The 21176-nt window shown below is 36.5% G+C and overlaps 1 protein-coding gene across 1 annotated transcript; it reads left to right on the top strand.

Annotated features, from left to right (window-relative positions):
* Window positions 1-17774: 17774 nt before the first annotated feature.
* On the top strand, window positions 17775-20596 carry LOC129902993 (thymidine kinase-like). The gene is made up of 4 exons (XM_055978465.1): window positions 17775-18091; window positions 18725-18869; window positions 19845-19966; window positions 20190-20596. Exons 1-4 carry the CDS (start codon window positions 17931-17933, stop codon window positions 20440-20442), a joined length of 681 nt encoding a protein of 226 aa, XP_055834440.1. The 5' UTR covers window positions 17775-17930; the 3' UTR covers window positions 20443-20596.
* Window positions 20597-21176: the final 580 nt, after the last annotated feature.

Here is a 21176-nt window from a genome sequence, read left to right as displayed (position 1 = left end):
GTTAGCCATACTCGTGGTTTAACCAAATCTCATCATTGTTGTGGGCACGACCTTCCAAGACATACTACAGCCCTATATCTTATTCTCTTCTTATTTCTAGGAAAATTTAGGCAAATTTTCCTCTATATTACTTACTATCTCAACACCTGCACACAGAAAATGCCAAACAATGCCTCACAGGGCCAACATATATATTCATGTCATATTATATCGCATCCTCACAGGGCGCCAATAATTAACAGTATGGAAATGGACTTACCTCGTATGTCCACTCGGACTACACCTATTGCACTTTCCTACTTACCTCTCCTTTCACTTTTCAACTTTATATGTCAACTGTATTTCAACACCTTACCTGACATATGTCTTCCATGCCTTTACTTACCTGCGTGCTCTGTAACTTCCAATATCATCAGTTACTTTCTTCTATCGATGTTGTCCTCCTGCTAAAATCACAGGTTAGTATGAGAAATTTTACTCCCTATGACTTGGCTCTATCGCACGATCTTAGATATGAAAGAAAGTAACATCCTAAATGTCCTGTAGCCTCCTGTCTACAGATGTGGTGCACAACACACCAATAGACAAGACTCTACTAGACATGGTCTGTAGACATTCCAAGGACGAACTGCTCTGATACCACTTCTGTCACGACCCAACCCCATAGGCCGCTACTAGGGTCCGACCTGGATCCATGTATACATACCTATCAGTTGTATTCAAATTGAACTATGAACAAAGTGATACTACTCACAAAATCCCCAATGAGTTAAAAACTTTTTCGTGTATGTGTGGCCTCTTTTATTCATTTCATATCATGAAAGGGCATGCAAGCCGACAAGGCTGCTGTAATATAAAAATATTTACAATGTGTCGTATAGGCACAATCAAAATAAACTCACAAACAACCCACATACATATGTCCAAAGAACTCTAAGAATAGCAACCATATCACATGGCGGGACAGGGCCCCTGCCGTACCCCTGGATAAGCAAATATATACATCCAATACTAAGTACCAAGAACTCGACTCCAGTATAATAGAGCTTTTTCCAAACTGGCTGAGCGGAATCCTAAGCTAGCGGACTCCCAAAACCTGCGTTTGTACTTGCGGGCATGAATGCAGCCCCCGGAAGAAAGAGGGGTTAGTACGACATATGTTGTACTGAGTATGTAAAGTACAAAACATCATAAGGAAATTACAGTTACCATAAGAGTGCAGGGGATAAGTATAAAATTTAACAGAGTATTGTACCTGCACCTTATAAAATAAAATCATGTATATCATTATCACATACCGTATACAACCCGCTTAGGGACTCGGTGTTACAAATGCATCATTTTATCATCATAGACATATGCATACTATTAGTATTGTTGAACGTACAGCCCAATCCATATATATAACAGGTTAGTGCCGAGGAGCGTTCGGCCCAATCCATATATATAATAGGTTAGTGCCAAGGAAAGTACGGCCCAATCCCTATACATATAATACGTTAGTGCCGAGGAACGTTTGACCCGATCCCTATATAATATAATAATGCATATACGTGCACGTAAACCTTGGTAATATATTAGATATTTCCCAAATATCATCATAAGATATGTCAAAAAGCCTCTAGGTATAGGAGCTTACACATCCAATCATCGTTAAGTATGCAAAAGGCTCGAGGGTCATAGTTCAACTACTTCAAGGCCCTTATCATTTAAAAGTGAGTACAAGTCATAAGTTATACCCAGAACCTATAAATGGAGTCACCTCTAACTCATATCATATATCGCTTCACGTACCTTAAATTGTTTCAAGAGAAGGAAGGGATAGGTTTCATGTGTACTACTTTTCATCATGTAGAAGACTTACAAGTCCATAACTCAACTATCGCAGGAGTTCTAATATCAAGAAGTGAATAAGATTAACGAACCATACTTAGGGTTCTATGAATGGAATTATCCCACATTACATACACAATCCACTTAAGACTAAGATATGCCAAAAGAAAGAAGAGATAGGCTTCACATACTTATGACAAAACATGCCGGAAGAAGGAAACGTTAGCTTTACATACCTCTTATGGATTCTTCTTAACCGTGCTTGTGTCATCGTTCTATGAACCTATTTAACAAGAAAGTAATACTGATATTAATAACTTTCAACTCTCCAGCCCCTTAATCCAAAACCAAGCATCCGTAGGAATCATTTCCTTATTTACTCTTCTTGACTAGTCTATTAGTTAGTTACGGAGTTAACGGAAATTAGGCAGCACCTCCCCTATAGCTTTCCCTATCAACAATTCCATTTTACCCTCAAACCTTAGAATCCACAACAACCACAACAACCAGCAGCTATACAATACAGAAATACCATAATACAACGCAATATAAGTTCCAAACAATTCGCCCAAAACTACGATACCAAAAGAGGGTTTTTAATCTTTATTTCATAAAACCTTTAGCTATACAAAACGGAGGGTCATGTGGCTGAAACCAAAATCAACCACGCCCTATTTAGTCCATGATACAGCCCTGCAACATACCACCACACACCTGCAGTCGCACACCACAAGCAGAACGTCTTCCTTTGACTACAATTTAAATATAGCGACTCCAATTTAGTTTGTTTCAATCGTCAAGCATACCTAGGATATATTTATACTTACATCAACATAAAAGTCATATAATACACTCTATAACCACCCCATAACCTCCAAATTTAAAGGAAATACCTTACCTTACCCGAAATTAGCCAAAGCTTGCCAAAATTCGCCTCGGAAGTTCTCTAGTTGCGGCTGAAATGTCGTGGCTGTTTTCTATCCATTTGGTGCTGTTACAAACCATAAATTTACATCATTAAAACCCTCATAACATTTCCAAACCCTGACCAAAACATAGGAGAAGAGAACCAACCCATACCTTGCTAAAACTTACTAAAACTTATCTTAGAAGTTTTCTTAACATGCTGGAAATTAGCGGACTGTTTGTATCTCTTCCTTGCTTCCCCAAAATGAAATTTTATATTATTAAACACTGATATATCACCATAGGATACCATAAATAATTAATTTATGAAACAAAATTGGGCCTTACCTTTTTTTGTCTCAAACCCGTGACTGCTCTCTCTAGTCTCTAAGCTCTCTTTTCTTTTTTTGTTCTTGTTTTTGGATAAAGAATAACTCTAAGAGTCATATAACATAATATATATACTGCCTTAGAAGGTGACATGTGTCATCCCCTAAGGATGACACGTGTTCGGCCCCTATTGGGCCAACCCATCCATACAGCCAATGAGGGGCTGCCACGTGGCAGTGGGGTCCATGCTGCCACATGTCACTCTCTCCTCTTCCTCGTGAACTTGTAATCTCGTCTTATTTTAACAACCTATGTAATCCTTGCTACACAAACTTAGTATGTACTCACGTAGCTTAAGTATGTAAGACTTCTAAGTTAATAGATTTCGTAGGTAAGTCGAGTCCTACGACTCATTACTTGGCCTCCAACTCCTTCCGACTTCTCATGACCCTATTTCCAACCTTCTCTACTATGGGGTATCACATTTTCCCTTCTTTAGAGTTGTTTGATAGTGTCGTAGATTATTCGGCTCACATGATAACTTTTAAGAAGCTTAAGAGACATTCCGAGCTCAAGAGTGTGGGGTTAACATATATGATTGTGATATTATGGTCATTTCCGATAGAATTATATTGTCAAGGCCATTTTTGCTGGGATTATATTATCGAGATCATTTCTAGTGGAATTATATAGCCGAGGGAATTTCCGGCGAGGTTGTGGGACTAAGGTCATTTTCAATCAGAGAATCATGAGACCGAGGTAATTTTCAATCAGAGATTATAAGACTGAGGTAATTTCCGGTCAGAGCTTATTATGCTGAGATCTTTGTCAAAAATTGCATATATGCATAATCATTGAGTGTGCTTATACATGTTCTTCATATCTGTATGTGAAAGTTTTGATTCCTAATTGTGACTTGTGATTATTTGTACGATATATCTTGTGATATTGACATAAGATTTGAACCTTATCGAACTGTTTAGTATGAACTGTTAGGTTGGTCTGATTTCTATGTAGGTTGTAGTTATGGAGGTTTGGTTGGGTTGGAAAGGAGTTTGTGTATTCTATTTGATTTACTTAGTTTTTCTAGTTAGCTTACTGGATATCCTATTGTTTGGTACTCACCCTTGCATATACACTTGTGTAGGTTCTGATCCTGGACTTTGATCATCACCCCTTTCTGATCATTCAAGGCTTCTAAAAGTTTGAGAGTGGTAGCTATTGTTGTTCAGCGGACTCTTAGATTTTCTTGTGCTTTTATGCTTTACTTTATTTGAGAGTTGAAGACATATTGAGACTTGTATTTCATTTTAGTTTTTTTGTTTTAGCGTTTTGTACAAGTTACAACCAATCTTTGGGGTGTTTAAGTTGAAAGACTTTTGCTTTTTCTTGTTACTTACTTATTTAGACAGTTTTCGCTTTATTTTTTGTAAATATTGGGTTTTAGGCTTACTTATTCGGTGGAAAAGGATAGGTTCTATCACACCCAAATTCGAATCGTAACAAATTGGTATCAAAGCCCACATTTATAGGTCTTACATGTACAAGCCAAGTCTAAGTAGGGTCTGTACTTATCTTTGAGAGGCTATGAAGATTGTTAAAAAACCTCTTTTATTTAATCTTTCTTATCGTGCCAAGTCATTATCGCTAGTGCTAAGTGCCGCATATTATTTTAGTAGATTCTGAGGACTAAATCTATGTCTATTGCTAGAGGAAAGGCAGTCTCTGAGATAGTTGTTGAGAACCCAGCTAGGGGTAGAGGTAGAGGCCGAGTGAGATATCGAAGCTGTGAAGCGATTGCTGGTAGAGGTCGTTCCCAAGGAGCGACACCTGTTCGAGGTCGTGTTAGAAAGGCCTCCCAAAGCCATAGGTTGAGATTGTTGAGGATGAGGCTCCTCCAAAGCCCACACCACCGTTGCTTTGGGAGACCTTATTGAGGATGCTAGATATGTTGGAAAGTTTCACTCATGGTGCTGCATGCATGCCACAGGGTTCATAGACTAGAATTGGTATACAGACACTAGAGTAGCATTATGTCCTAGTAGTTTAGGATTAGATAGGCCAGCCACCAATAGTTCCCGCACCAGCTGTTGGTGCGCAGATTGCTCTAGATATAGTTATGACTATATCATATCAGTAGTGCTATAAAAGGCTTTAAAAGATGAAACCACCCCAGTTCCAGGGTGGTAAGAGTGTGGATACACATGAGTTTTTTATATTTTGCCGTGAGATATTAGAGGCAGTAAGCATGGTTGATGCCCAGACTATTTTATTTGTTGCATTCCAGCTCTATGGGTCGGTCAGAGAATGGTGGAGGATATTTATGAGGTCCTAACCAGTTGGATCCCCTCCAGTCGAGTAGGGAGATTTTGCTAGTGCTTTTGAGGATCGTTTCATCCCATGGAGCATACAAGAGGAGAGTAGAATAAGATTCAAGAGTTTGACTCAAGGTGGCATATTAGTTGCCGAGTATGAGACCCCTCTTTGCCAGTTGTCAAGGCATATTACAGCCTTGATCCCAGATAAGGCGGAGAAGGTACGTAGGTTGGTGAAGGGTTTGACCTTCTCTATTCGATCTTATGTGTTTAGATCAGCCTACGAGAAGTCTTTTTTCTATTCCACTATAAGCACTACTAAGGAGGCGAAATTGATGGTCATAGAGGAGTTAAGGGACCCCCCAAGATCGCCCATGCTAGTGGTCAAGTTTTGGGTACCTCATCTAGAGGTAAGGGTTTACACAAAGGCGATAATCAGTTTCACAACTAGAGACCTGTTCATGCTTCTATGCCAGCAGCCGATAGTGGGTAGTTAGTTTGAGGGTCTTAGAGTTTGGGCTGAGGTGGTTATGGTATTCCATCAGGACCATCACAGTAGCCTTTTATCTCGAGGTCGTATTTTAGTTGAGGAGATCTGGGTCATTTGATGAGCCAGTACCCATTACAGACTTATTTAGGGCCCAACGCACTTATTCAGCGGCTCAAGAGAGGGATACGGCGCCTCCAGCTAGAGGTTGAGTTAGAACTCAGATAGGTAGAGGTGGTAGAGGCTCTGGTGATGGTGTTGTGGTTCTACAAAGTAGAGGTACAGTTCAGGCAGGTGGTGGTAGAGGAGCCCAGTACTATGCTTTTTCAAGGAGACCCGAGGCTAAGGCTTCTGATGCGGTAATTACAGGTATGGTCCCAGTTTTCCATCGACCTGCATCTATATTATTTAATCCTGGATCTACATTCTCCTATGTGTCTACCTATTTTGCATCTGGATTTGATCTGACTTTTGATCGCATGCCCGTGCTTGTACATGTCTCTACATCCGTGGGTAAGCCCTTAGTGGTAGATCAAGTGTATCGATCTTGTCCTATTTCTTTAGCCGGGTATGATACTTGGGCAGACATGATTATACTGGGGATAGTAGACTTTGATAAGATATTAGGAATGGATTGACTTTCTCTTTATCGTGTTATTCTTAATTGTTATGCTAAGACTGTGACTTTAGCGATACCTGGTGTTCCGAGGATTGAGTGGAAGGGCACTAGTGGTTCCTAGCCTAGTAAGGTCATCTCATATATGCGTGCTCAGAGATTGATTAATAAAGGGTGTATGTCCTATTTAGCTTTTATTCAGGATACTATTGTTGAGTCACCTTACATGGAGCCTATTTCCATAGTTAATGAGTTCGCTGATGTGTTTTCCACTGATCTTTTGGGAGTTCCTTCAGATAGGGATATTGACTTTGCTATCGACTTGGAATCAAGAACCAAGTCTATTTCTATACTGCCTTATCACATGGCCCCGACAGAGTTAAAAGACTAGTTGCGGGATCTGTTGAGTAAGGGGTTTATTCGCCCCACTATGTCACATTGGGGTGAACTATTTATGAAGAAGAAGGATGGGTCTATGAGGATGTGCATCGCTTATAGACAATTGAGCAAGATGACAGTTAAGAACAAATATCATCTTCCTCGTATTGATGGTTTATTTTATCATCTTTAAAGAGTAGCCTTGTTCTCCCAGATCAATTTAAGATCTGGGTACCATCAATTGAGGATTAGACCATCAGATATTCCTAAGACCACTTTTCGGATTCACTATTTCTATTATGAGTTTCTGGTTATGTTATTTGGGCTAACTAACGCCCCAGCAGTGTTCATGGAGTTGATAAATGGGGTATTTAGACCGTACCTGGACTCTTTTGTGATTGTTTTCATTGATGATATCTTAGTATATTCTAAGACAAAGGAGGATCATGCTAGTCATTTGAAGTTGGTGCTTCAGAAGTTGAGGGAGTAGAAATTGTATGTAAATTTCTCCAAATATGAGTTTTAGCTTGATTCTGTGGCATTTCTAGGACACGTGGTGTCCAAGGAGGGTATTAGGGTGGATCCAGCCAAGATTGAGGAATTAAAGGCTAGACCAGGCCTACTTCCCATACCGAGATTCAGAGTTTTGTAGGTTTGGCTAGATATTACTGATGCTTCATGCAGGGATTCTCTATTATTACGGCCATCGACTAAACTGACTTAGAAGGAGGTAAACCTTTATTGGTCAGATAAGTGTAAGGCGAGCTTCCAAAATATCAATACCTTGTTAACTTCAACTCCTATTTTGACCTTTCCCGAGAAGGGTGTAAACTTCATCATGTAATGCGATGCTTTTGGTATTGGTTTGGGTGAAGTTTTGATGTAGAAAGGAAAGGTAGTTGCCTATGCATCTAAATGGCTGAAGGCTTATGAGAAGAACTATCCTACCCATGATTTAGAGTTAGCGACAATGGAATTTGTATTGAAGCTATGGCGTCATTACTTATATGGTGTGCATTGTAGGTTATTCACTGATCATCAAAGTATTCAGTACATCTTCAGTCAGAGGGATCTGAACTTGAGACAGCGTAGATGGCTTGATCTACTGAAGAACTATGACATAACTATCTTGTATTACCCGATGAAGGCCAATATGGTGGCCAATGCTTTGCGTAGGAAGGCTCCTAGTATGTGGAGCCTCGCGGTGATTAGTTTTGACAAGAGGCCCTTGGCTAAATATTTTTAGAGGTTAGCCAATAGCCTTGTCCGATTACAAGTTTCTCAGGAGAGTGGAAGATTTTTTGTTTCTATTAAGGCCCGATCTTCCTTAATTGAGCAGATTCGGGAGAGGCAGTTTGATGATGAGAAGTTATGTATCATTCAAGACAAGGTGTTGAGGGGTAAAGCCAAGGAGGCTAGACTTAATTCAGAGGGTGTCTTGAGGATTTGAGGGCCGGATTTGTGTGCTCAAGATGGGCGACTAGATCAGATTGATACTAGAGGAGGCTCATTGTTCTAGATATTTTATTTATTTGGGCGCGGCAAAGATGTATCATGACCTTAGTCAAAATATGGTATGGGATGAAGAGGGACATCGCAAAGTTCGTGTCCAAGTATTTGACCTGTCAATAGGTCAAGTGAGAGCACCAGCAACTAGGAGGTGTGAGTCATAGGATGCCCATTCCTACTTGAAAGTGGGAGCGGATCACCATGGACTTCATTGTAGGTTTGCCTCTCGCCATGGATGGGTATGATTCTATATGGGTGGTTGTTGACAGACTGACTAAGTTTGCTCATTTCATACAAGTTAAGGTGAAGTACATGGCATATAGACTAGCTCAGTTGTATATCAGTCAGATTGTTCGGCTTCACGGTGTCCTAGTATCTATTGTTTTAGATCGGGGTTCAGTATTTACTTAGCACTTTTAGCAGGCCTTACAGAAGGTCTTGGGCACTAGGCTTGATATGAGTATAGCTTTTACCCATAAATTGAGGGCCATTCCGAGCGGACAATTCAGGTGTTGGAGAATATGCTTTGAGCTTGTGTTATTGATTTTGGTGCTAGGTGGGATCAGTATTTACCCTTAGTAGAGTTTGCCTACAACAACCATTATCACTCCAGCATTTATGTCATGTCCTGAGAGGGTACCCTAGGCGTGGCAGGCACTCAAAAGTCATTTCTGACCTTCAAGCGAACCACATGATTCAGTCACACTATCATTCAATCACATTCACTCAAAAGAGGGTTCAATCATAACATACTATTCATAATATGGAGGCCGAAGGCCAAATATTTTCAACTCAACAAAACAAGTATAACAGAACTCCTCAAGGTAACCATCCAACCTCCCCACACTCTAGTCTATGAAGCCTCTATCAAAGTCTAGGAGGTGCCAATGACAAGCCCATGGCTACCAACAATCAAAATGAGGAGACAAAACGAAACTATACAGGGAGCTCAAGATCCTTCGGAAACTAGGAGGACTCACCAAGTAGCTGGAAGTGTATGGATCTTCAACGGTGCACCGGTTGATGATCTCTAGTACCTGTCTCTGCATCATGAAACAATGCAGGCCAAATAGCGTCAGTACATGGAATATACGAGTATGTAAAATGGCCGAATGAAACAAACATCAAGGAAGAATCAAATCCACTCGGAATCTCAACTCAAGAGAAATAACAACTCAATCAAGTGTCCTAAGTCTAAGCAAGAATATAGTTTATATGGGACCAAATCATATACAAATCAACTCAATACGACTCAGAGTACTATCAAGACCTATTTGGGAGTTTCTCTTACCCGACAACCATCACTTATGAGCCAGTGAAAGTATAACAAACAAACGTTGTTGCCGCGTCCGTTCATACTTTGCCAGGGTATGAACGAATCAACCAATCATGGATCCAATCCAACCAAGTCCTATAATATCAGGACAATAAATTTGGGGAAGCATCCGACTTTAACGATTCAATCCCTTCCTATGTTTGGCGATGTAGTTATTGGGTTCGAGTATGGACTATACTCTTACCCAATTCGGTGCTCGATACTCCTCCCAAGACTCAATGCTCATAAAACTCCATCCAATCAACTCAATCAAATCATATCGACAAGTCTCATTACAACCTTGTCAACTCATCAACTCTATCATAATCAAAACTCTCTCAATCATACTATCCGATCAATCTCGATCCTATCTTTCAAAAGTAATTTAAATGTACATTTATAGCAACATATAGACATAACCAATCATTTCCCCCATCCATTTGATTAGTCTTTGAGACTCATCACAACTTCAAGGCTTTAAATCGACACTTCAAAATAAGAAACATTTTAAAGAAAAATAACATCCTTTATCATAATCTACATAGTTAAAAAGATCAATAAAGCATATTTAATAACTCATCTTCATCAACTCATACTTACATAAAGGCCCTTTTTTTGAAGTTTCTTGACTCAACCTCATCAACATAGCAAGAATCAATTTAATAGATGACAAGACTCATTTGAACATAACCCTAGCAAGAAACTCCATTCCTATGGACGTTTATTCTCAAAGAAGGCATAGGGCACATGGGTGGACTCAACCCATGTTTTAGATAGACTTACATACCTTAGTGAAGACTTGAAGAAAACCTTGTTGTTGGGTCTTCAATGGAAAGCTTGAAGTCTTAAAACTCTTGGAACAATCTCTTGTTGGAAATAGAGAAGAAGAAGAAGAAGAAAAAGAGAGAGGGATTTCTAGGGTTGTTTAGAGAGAGTGAGGCTGAAAATTATATTCCAAAAATGCTCAAGGATGATACATATATAATTTGAGACAATTCCCAAATTGCCCCTCCTCAAAAGTTCTAAAAAATAGGCTAAAACGCTCCTAGAGCGATAATGGCGCGTCGCGCCATTGCAGCGCCAGGTCAATTACGCCTAAAAACCTGCACATCGGTTAGTGGCACGCCGCGCCAAGGACCAAACTACTGAGGCACATTCTTGGCGCGATAGTGGCACGTCGCGCCCTTACAGCGCCAAGGCCAAATTTTTTGGGTTTTGGAAATTTGGCTTGAAAAACCCTGCACACCTCGTAGTGGCGTGCCGCACTAGGGGCTAAACTACTGAGGCTTATTCCTGGTGCGATAGTGGCACATCGCGCCACTGCGGCGCCAAGCCCATATTCCCAGCAGTTGCACCCCAGGCCTGAAATCCCTGATGTGCTAGTTCGTCTTAGGAGCGTCATATATTTTGACTCCGAACTCCAAAAATAACATTCTTGGTAGCGTTGGAAAGAAGACTAGACGACCTTAAATTTAATAGGTCGTGGGCCACCCAGATTATCGTTTTTCAAAAGATAGGGTCATTAGAAGTCGACCTCTTATACGAACTCATCTTAAACTTAGCCACGACGAACCTTTTTGGACTTAGCTTTGTCCTAGGGGTCCTCTGTGACCCCATATCACCTCCAACACTCTTCAATTTCTCAGGGACTCAGCTTAACTCAAGCATATACTTCACAATAGATAAGTTCGACCCTACACGAATACAAGAAGGGTTCGAATCTTAGGGAAGAATTTTTAGAGGTGTTACAATTTAGATAGCCCTATTTGAGGCATTGTATGGTAGGTGGTGTCGATCTCCTATTGGGAGGTTTGATTCAGTTGAGATGGACTCTTTAGACTTGGACTTTCTTAGAGATGCCATGGAGCAGGTTCGGATGATCCAAGGTAGTCTCTTGATAGCCAAGAGTAGGCAAAAGAGCTATACGGATAGGAGATTTCGACCATTGGAGTTCATGGAGGGTAACCATGTTTGGCTCTGAGTGTCGCTCATGAAGGGCGTGATGCGGTTCGAAAAAAAGGACAAGCTTAGCCTTTGATTTATTGGCCCATTTGAGAGTTTGGGGCGAGTGGGGGATGTGGCTTATAAATTGGCCTTGTCACCTAGCTTATCAGCGGTACATCTTATATTTCATATTTTCATGCTCCGAAAGTATATTTTAGACGAGTCTCTCGTGTTATCCCTTGACACGGTAGAGTTGGGTCCAGATTTGACTTTTGAGGAGGAGCCCATAACCATTCTTGATAGACAGGTCTGTAAGTTTAGGACCAAGGAGATAGCTTCAGTGAAGGTACAATAGAGGCATGGCTTCAATGAAGGTACAATGGAGGCACCACTCAGTCGGATAGGTGACTTGGGAATCAAAGAACGACATGCGGGCCTAATATCTACATTTTTTTTTAGGCTTCAGGTACTTTCTTTTACTTTAAGTTCAAGGACGAACATGATTTTTAGTGATGGATGATGTAATGATCCTAAAGGTCATTTTTAGAAATTTTTATTAAAAAAGACCATTTTACCCCTCTTGATAGTTTTCTCAAGTCATATTTGATTGATATCTGATGTCGGTTTTGTGATTTTCTTGAAAAATAGAAATTTTGGTAAATTTTGAGTTTTAGAAGTTTAAAATGGCTCAAAAGTGGTATTTGAGTTCATTCGGAGTTTCGAGTCTTGGAACAAAATTTCATCGATTCCATCAGTTTTGAAATATTTAAATTGGTCTAGAAGAGTGGACGAAATCATATTCGGGGTCATATCAGGTATTTGAGGTGTTGAGTTAGAAATAATTGAGTTTTTGATCATAGGGTTGAATTTGGTCAACGTTTGAGGATCAAAAGCTCATAATTTAATTCTGACAATTTTGTTAGATTCGGAGGGTGATTTTTGGCCTGAAGAGAGTTTCTGAGCATTTTTTGGAGTCTCCGATGGCATTTTGGTCTTTTGAGGCATAAATAGTGAATGTATTTGTGATTGTGGTGCCTTTGGATTGGGTGTCACATTCCGACACATAATTTTAATCAGATGTCACGTTCCGACACATAATTTTAATCGAATGTCACATTCCGACACATAGTTGAATCGGGTGTCACGTTTCGATACATAAATGGATCGGGTGTCACAATTGGATACAAAGTTGATTGTTTGTAGGTCCCTTGAGAGGACTCTGGTGTGAAGTTATAGCATGTGGAAGTTATTAAGTTGTGATATTGCTGAATAATAGTTGAACTTGAGATTAGTTGACTTATTTTGTAAATGTATATGCCTATTGTGTTGAATTTACTTGTTTATGATTCGCTTACTGGCTAACCGCGTGATCCTACCAGTACACCATTGTCTTTGTGTACTGATACTAGTCTTACTCTACCTTTTTGTTGAGTAAAGGACATATTCAGCCGGTTGAGAAGAGACTTCGGTTGGAAGATTAGAAGTTTGTTCAAAGTCCAAGGGTGAGCTATTTTGTCATGCCGTCGAGGACTTTTTCATTAATATCAGTCCTTCTTTCGGGATTCGGATGTTTAGACATTGTATTAGTATTTTGACTTATGTTTGGGGAGTGTTTTGCTTTTTCTTACATTGACACTAGTTAGAGTTTTGGTACGGACGACTTTCCATTCCTAAGATGTGTTACCTTTCGCATTTTCATAGTTATTAAAATTGTTTCCTGAGTTTATGAGAACTCAGTATTATTTTCTGGTTATATTCCTACTTCTGCAAGGTTTTAATATTTATTTTTTAAGTTGATAAATTGGGCTGTAGAAATGGTTCTCCCACTGGAATAAGTATTGTAGGTGTCAGTCACGGGGGATCGGGGTCATGACAATATATCTTTTAAATATTTTAAGTATTTTGCAGTATGTGTCATAAGAAAGAAAAAAACATTTGAATTAAGAATTTCAAAAGTTTAAATCTAGAAAACTAAAAAGTGTAGTCTTTGCATATTTATTATTTAAATCTAGGAAAGCTAAACGAATTTAGTGAACTTTAATGTTTCTAACTGTATTCATGTATATAGAATATGAAGAGATTTTATGTTAACTATAAAAGGAAAAAGCTAGATGTTTAAGAATCATAATCCAAGTATAATGTCTTCTCATCATTTGAAAGGCGTACAAAAATCATCTTTAACCAATAAAATAAGAAACACAATATGTGAGCATAAGAAAGAGAATTCAACTATTAGCCAAAAAGATTTGCAAGCATGTATAAAACAAAAGTTTGATTTGACTATTAGTCAATAAACAATATCGCACAATCTCAAAAAATCGACAGAGTATTTGTCAATGAGATGAAAAATAGCGATACCAAGAGGCATAAACCGGGAAAATACCCTGATTTAGAGAGTTTTGTACGAGTGGTTTCTTCAAATGCAAAAGAAAGTGAACATGTCATGGGAAATTATCGAAGGAAAAGCAAAAGATCTTTTCCTGAAAATATATGGTGAAACTAATCTGGAATTCAGCTTCTCTTCTGGTTGGTTAGAACGTTATATATGGTGAAACTAATCCAGAATTCAGCTTCTCTTCTTGTTGGTTAGAACGTTTCAAGTCAAGATACAGAATCAAGTCTTACAAACGTTTTGGTGAAAATGGTTCAGTTATGATGGAGAACATTGAATACGAGTTGCCTAGCATACGGTTAAAACTAGATCAGTTTGAATTGAAGGATATTTATAATATGGATGAAACTTGACTATTTTACCGATTGGAAGCTGATCATTCACTTTCTACCAAGTAGCTTGAAGGTCGCAAAAAGGACAAAGAGAGAATTATTCTTGCTCTCTGTTGCAATGGTGATAGATCTGACAAAGTGCCATTGTGGATTATTGGTAAGTTTGCAAATCTTAGATGCTTTAAAAATATGAACATGAGCAACCTTAATTGCATGTATAGATCCAACAAGAAAGCTTGGATGACTAGCTTGCTTTTTAAAGAATATGTTGGCTGGTTTGATAAGAGAATGAATGACAGGAAGGTTTTGTTAATAGTAGACAATTGCTCAGCTCATCCAAAGATAGTTGAAGGCCTAAGAAATGTAGAGTTGTTTTTCTTACCTCCTAACACAACATCTAAGATTCAACCATGTGATGCTAGGATTATTCGAGCATTCAAAGCTCATTATCGTCGTCATTTTTATTTGAGCATGCTACAAGGCTTTGAGGTTGAAGCACCAAATACTAAAAAAATTAATATTTTGAATGCTATTAATTTTGCTAACTTGGCTTGGAATTTTGATGTGAAAGAAATAACAATTGCAAATTATTTTCGGCATTGCAAGATCCGGTCGGAAGAAAATAATGTTCTTGAACCACAAGTTGGTGAATTAGATGAAGGTATCCAAAAATTAAATGATGTCATCTCTAATTTAGCCTACAGAAATATGATGGATGTTGAACATCTTTTGAACTATCCTAACGAGAATAATACAGTTATGGAATTATCTACAGAGGAAGAGATTATTCAATCTGTAATGAATAATGATTCTGAACAAGATGATAGTATCATTGTCCACATGTATCGTCAAAGGAGGTATTTCAAGCAATGACTACATTGTTAAACTATTTGGTACAACACGAACAAAATATTTTGAAAATTGTGTTCCTATTCAAAAAGTTAAAGATGAGATTAATTTTGATTTTGGTAGGAAGAAAAAACAATCAACTATAGAATCATATTTTTTTTAAAAATAGTTATTGGTCTAGTATTATTGACTGATTAAATATATATAAATTCTTATTGTATTCTAGTAATTATTACTTTATATTTTTTCTGGGCTTTTAATACTTTGTTTTTAATTATTACCTAATGCATTTAGCGAGAATATTACTTTAATATAACTGACCCAAATTGAAATCGGAGAAAAATATTTATTTAATGAGATTATTACTTTATCGAATATTATTTTGTCGAGATTTTACTGTATATGCCCATTGTTTAAAGTTAAATGGTAAGAACAAATTTATCAAAAAATTTAGATGACTAGAGCATCTGTCACACCATTTTGTTTCCTACAGTTGTTTGGATGAAAGAAATTTAAGTGACTTGGAAGCGAATAGTTAAAAGTAGGAAATAATATTTTCTTCTTAAACTTATTCTAACAATTAAAATATTATAACTTCATGCACTTTTTAATTATTTATATTAGCCATATTTCCTGCGTCCAGCGTCCATCTTTACTTGTCCATTATATTATTTTAAAATATCTAACAATACTTGTTTTGTTTATAAAAATCAATGAATAGTTTATCATTATGTGTCTATTTTATTCTTGCTATTAAATATTATGTATTTTTCAATATTTAAATGACTTGTATTTAATAAGGTGATTTGGTAAAATTATCCTTATCATTTACTGTTTCTTAATTTTCGTATCAAGTCAATAATGGACAACTATTATAGAACAGATGAAGTATATAAGATCATAGTAACTCAATCATTAGTTTTCATTTAGATAACGATAAAAATTCTAACAAAATTAAAAATATTTAAATTTATAATATTTTTTGAATTAAAGTATGATAAATATTTTCTTATAAAAAATTATCTGAAAAAGAATATATTTTTATAAAGGGAATAAGACACAAATACCCCCAACTTATAACTAAAATTTTAACGACACACCTTAACTTAACTAAGGTCGTATTACCCCCTCCACACTCATTTTTTTTTTCTATTTTTGTGCACCTAATATTGTGCTGAAGTAGAGCCAAGACGCAATTTCAAGTAGTTGCGGCCAGTGGAGGACCTAGAAATTTTATGAAGGGGGTTCAAAAAAAATTAAACACACTAATCAGAAAAAAAAAGTGCTTATTTGGATTTGAACCCGCGAGCTGAGACGAGCTAAAGCGAAATATTGAACCCCATTTGCCACTGAGCTAGTCCTTTGGCTTATGCTTAGAGGGTTCAATGTTAAATATATACACATAAACCCCCTCAACTACACGTGGGTCCGCCCCTGGTTGCTGCAATAAACACGCACCATCATTTTTAGATAAATTTAAATATTTTTATTTAAAAAATCTTCTTAGTTTCTTTGTTATGTGTTTAATCTAAATTAATACACGTAATTTTATTATATTTTTTGCGTTGTATTTGCACCTTTTTAATTGTTTCTTTTACCTTCATTCATTGTTTTTTTTTATCTATTAATTTAATTTATTCTTTTTATTTTCTTTGCCTTTCCCGTTGATATTATTTCAAATTTAATTTCAAATTTCCTATATTTAAAATAAGTTAATTTCATATGGATATCAAAATAAGTGAAGAAAATCAAATAAAATATTGAAAAAATAATATTAATATTAAATGACACTTTTAAAAAAAATATTTTTTTTAAAAAATACATGTAATTTTTTAAAAATAATTGAAAGTAAAAAGATATGAAGTTAAAAAGAAGGTTAAAAATGAGGGGGGAATAAATAGTTTACAAAGAAATAAATAAAAATAATTAAATATATACAAGTTTTAATACCGATAATTATATGTACTAACTAATTGTAAAATAACCAATTAAAAAAGGACATATGTCCAATATTGATCATAATTTTCTCCTTTTTTTTGCTTTTCACTTGCCAGTGTGCACAACGTCAATATTTATGGTGTATTTATTTCATTTAAAAATAATTTAGGGGTAATAGAATACTAGCTAAGTTTATGTGTGTGGCTAAGATTTCAAATATAATTTGAGGATAAAAGAATAATAGATTTATTTTAAAAGGTCATTTTTTTATCATTAAGTAACAATAAAAATATTTTTGGATCAAACTATTAATAGAAAACATTTTAATTCAATTTTGCATAATATAAAGACATTTTAAACCCGTTTTTGAGGAATAAATATAATTCTAAAGTAAGACTACAGTACTTTGACCATCTTTACACGTCCATTATATACTAAAAATAGATAATCAACAATAGTTGTTCAATTTATAAAATTAAGAGATATTGTATTTATTATATTTAAAAAGTAATATGATAAAATTATCTGTTGTTAATATTTTTTGTTGAAAAAGCAAAAAGAGAACAAAGGTATTTTCAAACCAAACAAAAGAAAAATAAAATTCCTGCACTTTTTATCTTCTGAAACAAGCTTCTCAATGGCTTTCCCTCCAAGATTGTATTGTTTTCATTTCGCCCCGAAATTCAAAACTTTCATGACACATATTATATTCTTATGTAATACCAACCATATTCTCATATCTTTTCATCAATTCATAAGCTTTTCCCACTACCCATTTTTTCCACTATGGCATTCTCATCATCTGCCAGAAATCCAATTGACCCGAGAACTGGATCCAAGAATAGTATTCATCCGGGCGGTGAAATCCATGTTATTATTGGTCCTATGTTTGCTGGAAAAACCACTGCTCTTCTTCGCCGCGTAAATTTGGAATCCAACGATGGGAGGTACTAGACACTAGTATTGTTCTTGTTAATTTGTTTTGTCTCATTGTTATGTGCTATTTTTTTGACTTGAATCGGTGAAAACAAGATTTAGAAATCTCAAAATTAGGTCAAAAGAACTTGGAAGTTTTGATTTTTAGATCAAAATATGTACTTGCGCCTGTCCTTTATGCTGAATTAAGCAGAAAATAAACTGAAAAATATGAATTTGTAGAGTTTAAATTATAGATCGGACTCTGGAAACAATCGTCTTTGCTATAAGACTGAGAAGTAATCTGAGGTTTAGTGGATTTGAAGTTTGTTGAGAAGTCCCACATCTTTAGAGTGATGAAAAATTGATTGAACTAACTTTTGGGCTTGAGTTAGACCATGTGCCATATCTTTACAAAGCTGATCAATATTTTTTTATTTTTAAAAAAAATTGGGGTAGGGGAAGGGGAAATGGGTGACGGAGATTACAAGGGGGGGAGAATTGAACTCACACCAACAAAGTGAAAGTTTAGATAGTCAATAGATTGAGCTATTAAGATTTCTCGGTTGATCAATATTCAATATTGGTTTTGTTATTGGAAATTTGTGTGATGAATTGTTCGTTTTTGTTAAGCTGTAAGTTTGAGTTTTTAATTGTGTAAGCAGAAATGTGGTGATGATAAAGTCAAGTAAAGATACAAGATATGCTGTAGACGCAGTGGTGACACATGATGGGACAAAATTCCCATGTTGGTCATTGCCGGATCTTTCATCTTTCAAACAGAGATTTGGAGCAGATGCATATGAAAAGGTACAAATCCTGTTTATTGTACTTCACCACTCAACAAGCTCTTAAATTGACATGTTAAGACTTTGTGTCTATTGTTGAGAACTTTTAGATTGTATTCTTGAAAGCTATGTTGCTTGGACACTATAAAAATTTGATGGGTGTGTGTTGGATCCTTCGAAAGTACTGTATTTTTGAAGGATCTGACATGAGTGTGGCATCATTTTTGGAGAGTCCAAGCAACATAGCGTCCTAAAGCAACGATCTTTGTACAGTTCAGAGCTTTGAGTTTTGCAGACTTGAACATGGATAATTGATGATGAGGTCATGTGATAATTCTACTGACTTGAGCGCTTACATATTGTAATATTTACACCACTAATTGACGAAAATGAGCACCCTTTAGCACACATTTGTTGGGTAATATTAACATTAAAATTGAACACCAACTTCATATTTCGATGGGAATTAGAGATATCTTGTGTCTCTTCACTTGCACCTTAGTTAACTACTAGATTAAGACTTGATGTGTTTTGTGAAATCTTCTTATGAGTGTAAGATTAGAGAACATGATACCAAAAACAGCTGTAGTGTGATAATCCAAAATGGTCTTTTTCCTATCCAAACCATGAGAATTGAGGGATGTTTTGGAAAGTATCATCTTGCATAGTAGGAAGAATGAATACTAAATACTGTTGCTATTAAGTCATTGTTCCCTATACTGGAAATATGGGATACATGTGAATTATTTAGAAGGCAGAAACGAGGGCCAGATGCTGCAAACATAGAATATGATTAGTAAGACAAGACAGAAGTGAGACTTGAAATACAACTGAGGGTCAAACTAAAGTTTGGCTTTTTAAGATTGATAGAGCATTAGTCAGAAAAGAACTTCTTGGTAGGCAAAATGAATTATGTAATTCACCTTAACTTTAGTTAGCACTGTTGGCTCTGAGTGTGTGTTTCTTTAATTATCCTAGTAACTCCATTTCTTGATAGGTTGATGTGATCGGCATTGATGAAGCTCAGTTCTTTGAGGACCTTTATGAGTTCTGCTGCAATTCTGCTGATCTTGATGGGAAGACTGTAATTGTTGCAGGCCTAGATGGTGATTACCTGAGGTACTCCATGAACTCTTGAAAACTATTTTCGAAATCTTCATCACATATTCCATTAGCCATTGCCTATTCTATTGTAACTGTGAACTCAGTTTTTGGATCCTACTCCTCCTTTATCAGCTTAGGGGCAGAGCTAGAAGTCAACAAATAGGTTCAGTAGAACCCAATAGCTTTAGTTCAAACTCAATAACTGTGCTCTTTCATGGTATTTGGTGCTTGCTTACAGGAAAAGTTTTGGTTCAGTGCTCGACATAATTCCACTTGCTGATACTGTGACTAAGTTGACTGCTAGATGTGAAGTGTGTAACAGAAGGGCATTTTTCACCTTTAGAAAGACTAGTGAGACAGAAACTGAGCTTATAGGAGGTGCTAATGTGTACATGCCTGTTTGCCGTCAGCACTATGTTAACGGACAATCTGTCAATGAATCTGTAAAAAATGTTCTTGAATCTCATAAAGTACCTAGTGTTGCTCCATAACTCTTTTATATTATCAAATATGCTTGTTATATCGGTCTTAGGATCATGTATCTTAATTATGTAAGTAAATGAATTATAACCTATCATCCTAAGAGATATACACGAAAATGATGACTTAATCTTGTTTGATGTTGAATGAATTTGTAGTTCCTTTTGCAGTTTTACTTGCTCTCTTAAGATAAGAACATGGCTAAAGACATGTCACTGTAATGATGAATAGGATTGTAGCATTGATTAGAGTCTTTCAGTGTGAGTTATATCTGTGTATGTTTTGAGATCTCTGCTCAGTGTTTGTCCAATCCTTTCAAATAGTACCCTTTTTCATTTTCAACTTCAAAGTACTCTTCTTTTTTCTTCCAAATTTCAACTAAATCATGTCCAAATGGCTGAGAATTGTCTTTTAAAAGCTTATTGAATGAGAACCATCGAATACCAATAGTTACATTCAGTTATCAGATATATACGTATGCTGTAACAGAAATTTGGTCAGAGGGAAGAAGTTAAGAACATTGCAAGAAGAAAATAATCAAATTAATTGCCTATTTGGCCAAAATTTTGAAAGCCAAAAATGCTTATTTTAAAAGTGAGGTGTTTAACCAAGCTTTTTAGAAAAAAAGTGTTTGAAAGATAACATAAGCTAAAAAAGATAGTTTTTGCCCAAAAGTATTTTTTTGGTCAAATAATAATTATTGCTCAATAAATGCTTATTTATTGGGGGGTTTTCACGTTAAGAC

Source organism: Solanum dulcamara, chromosome 9 (assembly GCF_947179165.1).
Source record: "Solanum dulcamara chromosome 9, daSolDulc1.2, whole genome shotgun sequence".
Lineage (NCBI taxonomy): Eukaryota > Viridiplantae > Streptophyta > Magnoliopsida > Solanales > Solanaceae > Solanum > Solanum dulcamara.
This window is presented reverse-complemented; position numbering and strand designations above follow the sequence as displayed.

Excerpts from the sequence above, each read along its gene's own strand:
- LOC129902993 (XM_055978465.1), top strand. The coding sequence starts at position 17,931 with ATGGCATTCTCATCATCTGCCAGAAATCCAATTGACCCGAGAACTGGA. Across the intron at positions 18,092-18,724 it reads TTGGAATCCAACGATGGGAG|AAATGTGGTGATGATAAAGT; the intron begins GTACTAGACACT and ends TTGTGTAAGCAG. Across the intron at positions 19,967-20,189 it reads CTAGATGGTGATTACCTGAG|GAAAAGTTTTGGTTCAGTGC; the intron begins GTACTCCATGAA and ends GCTTGCTTACAG.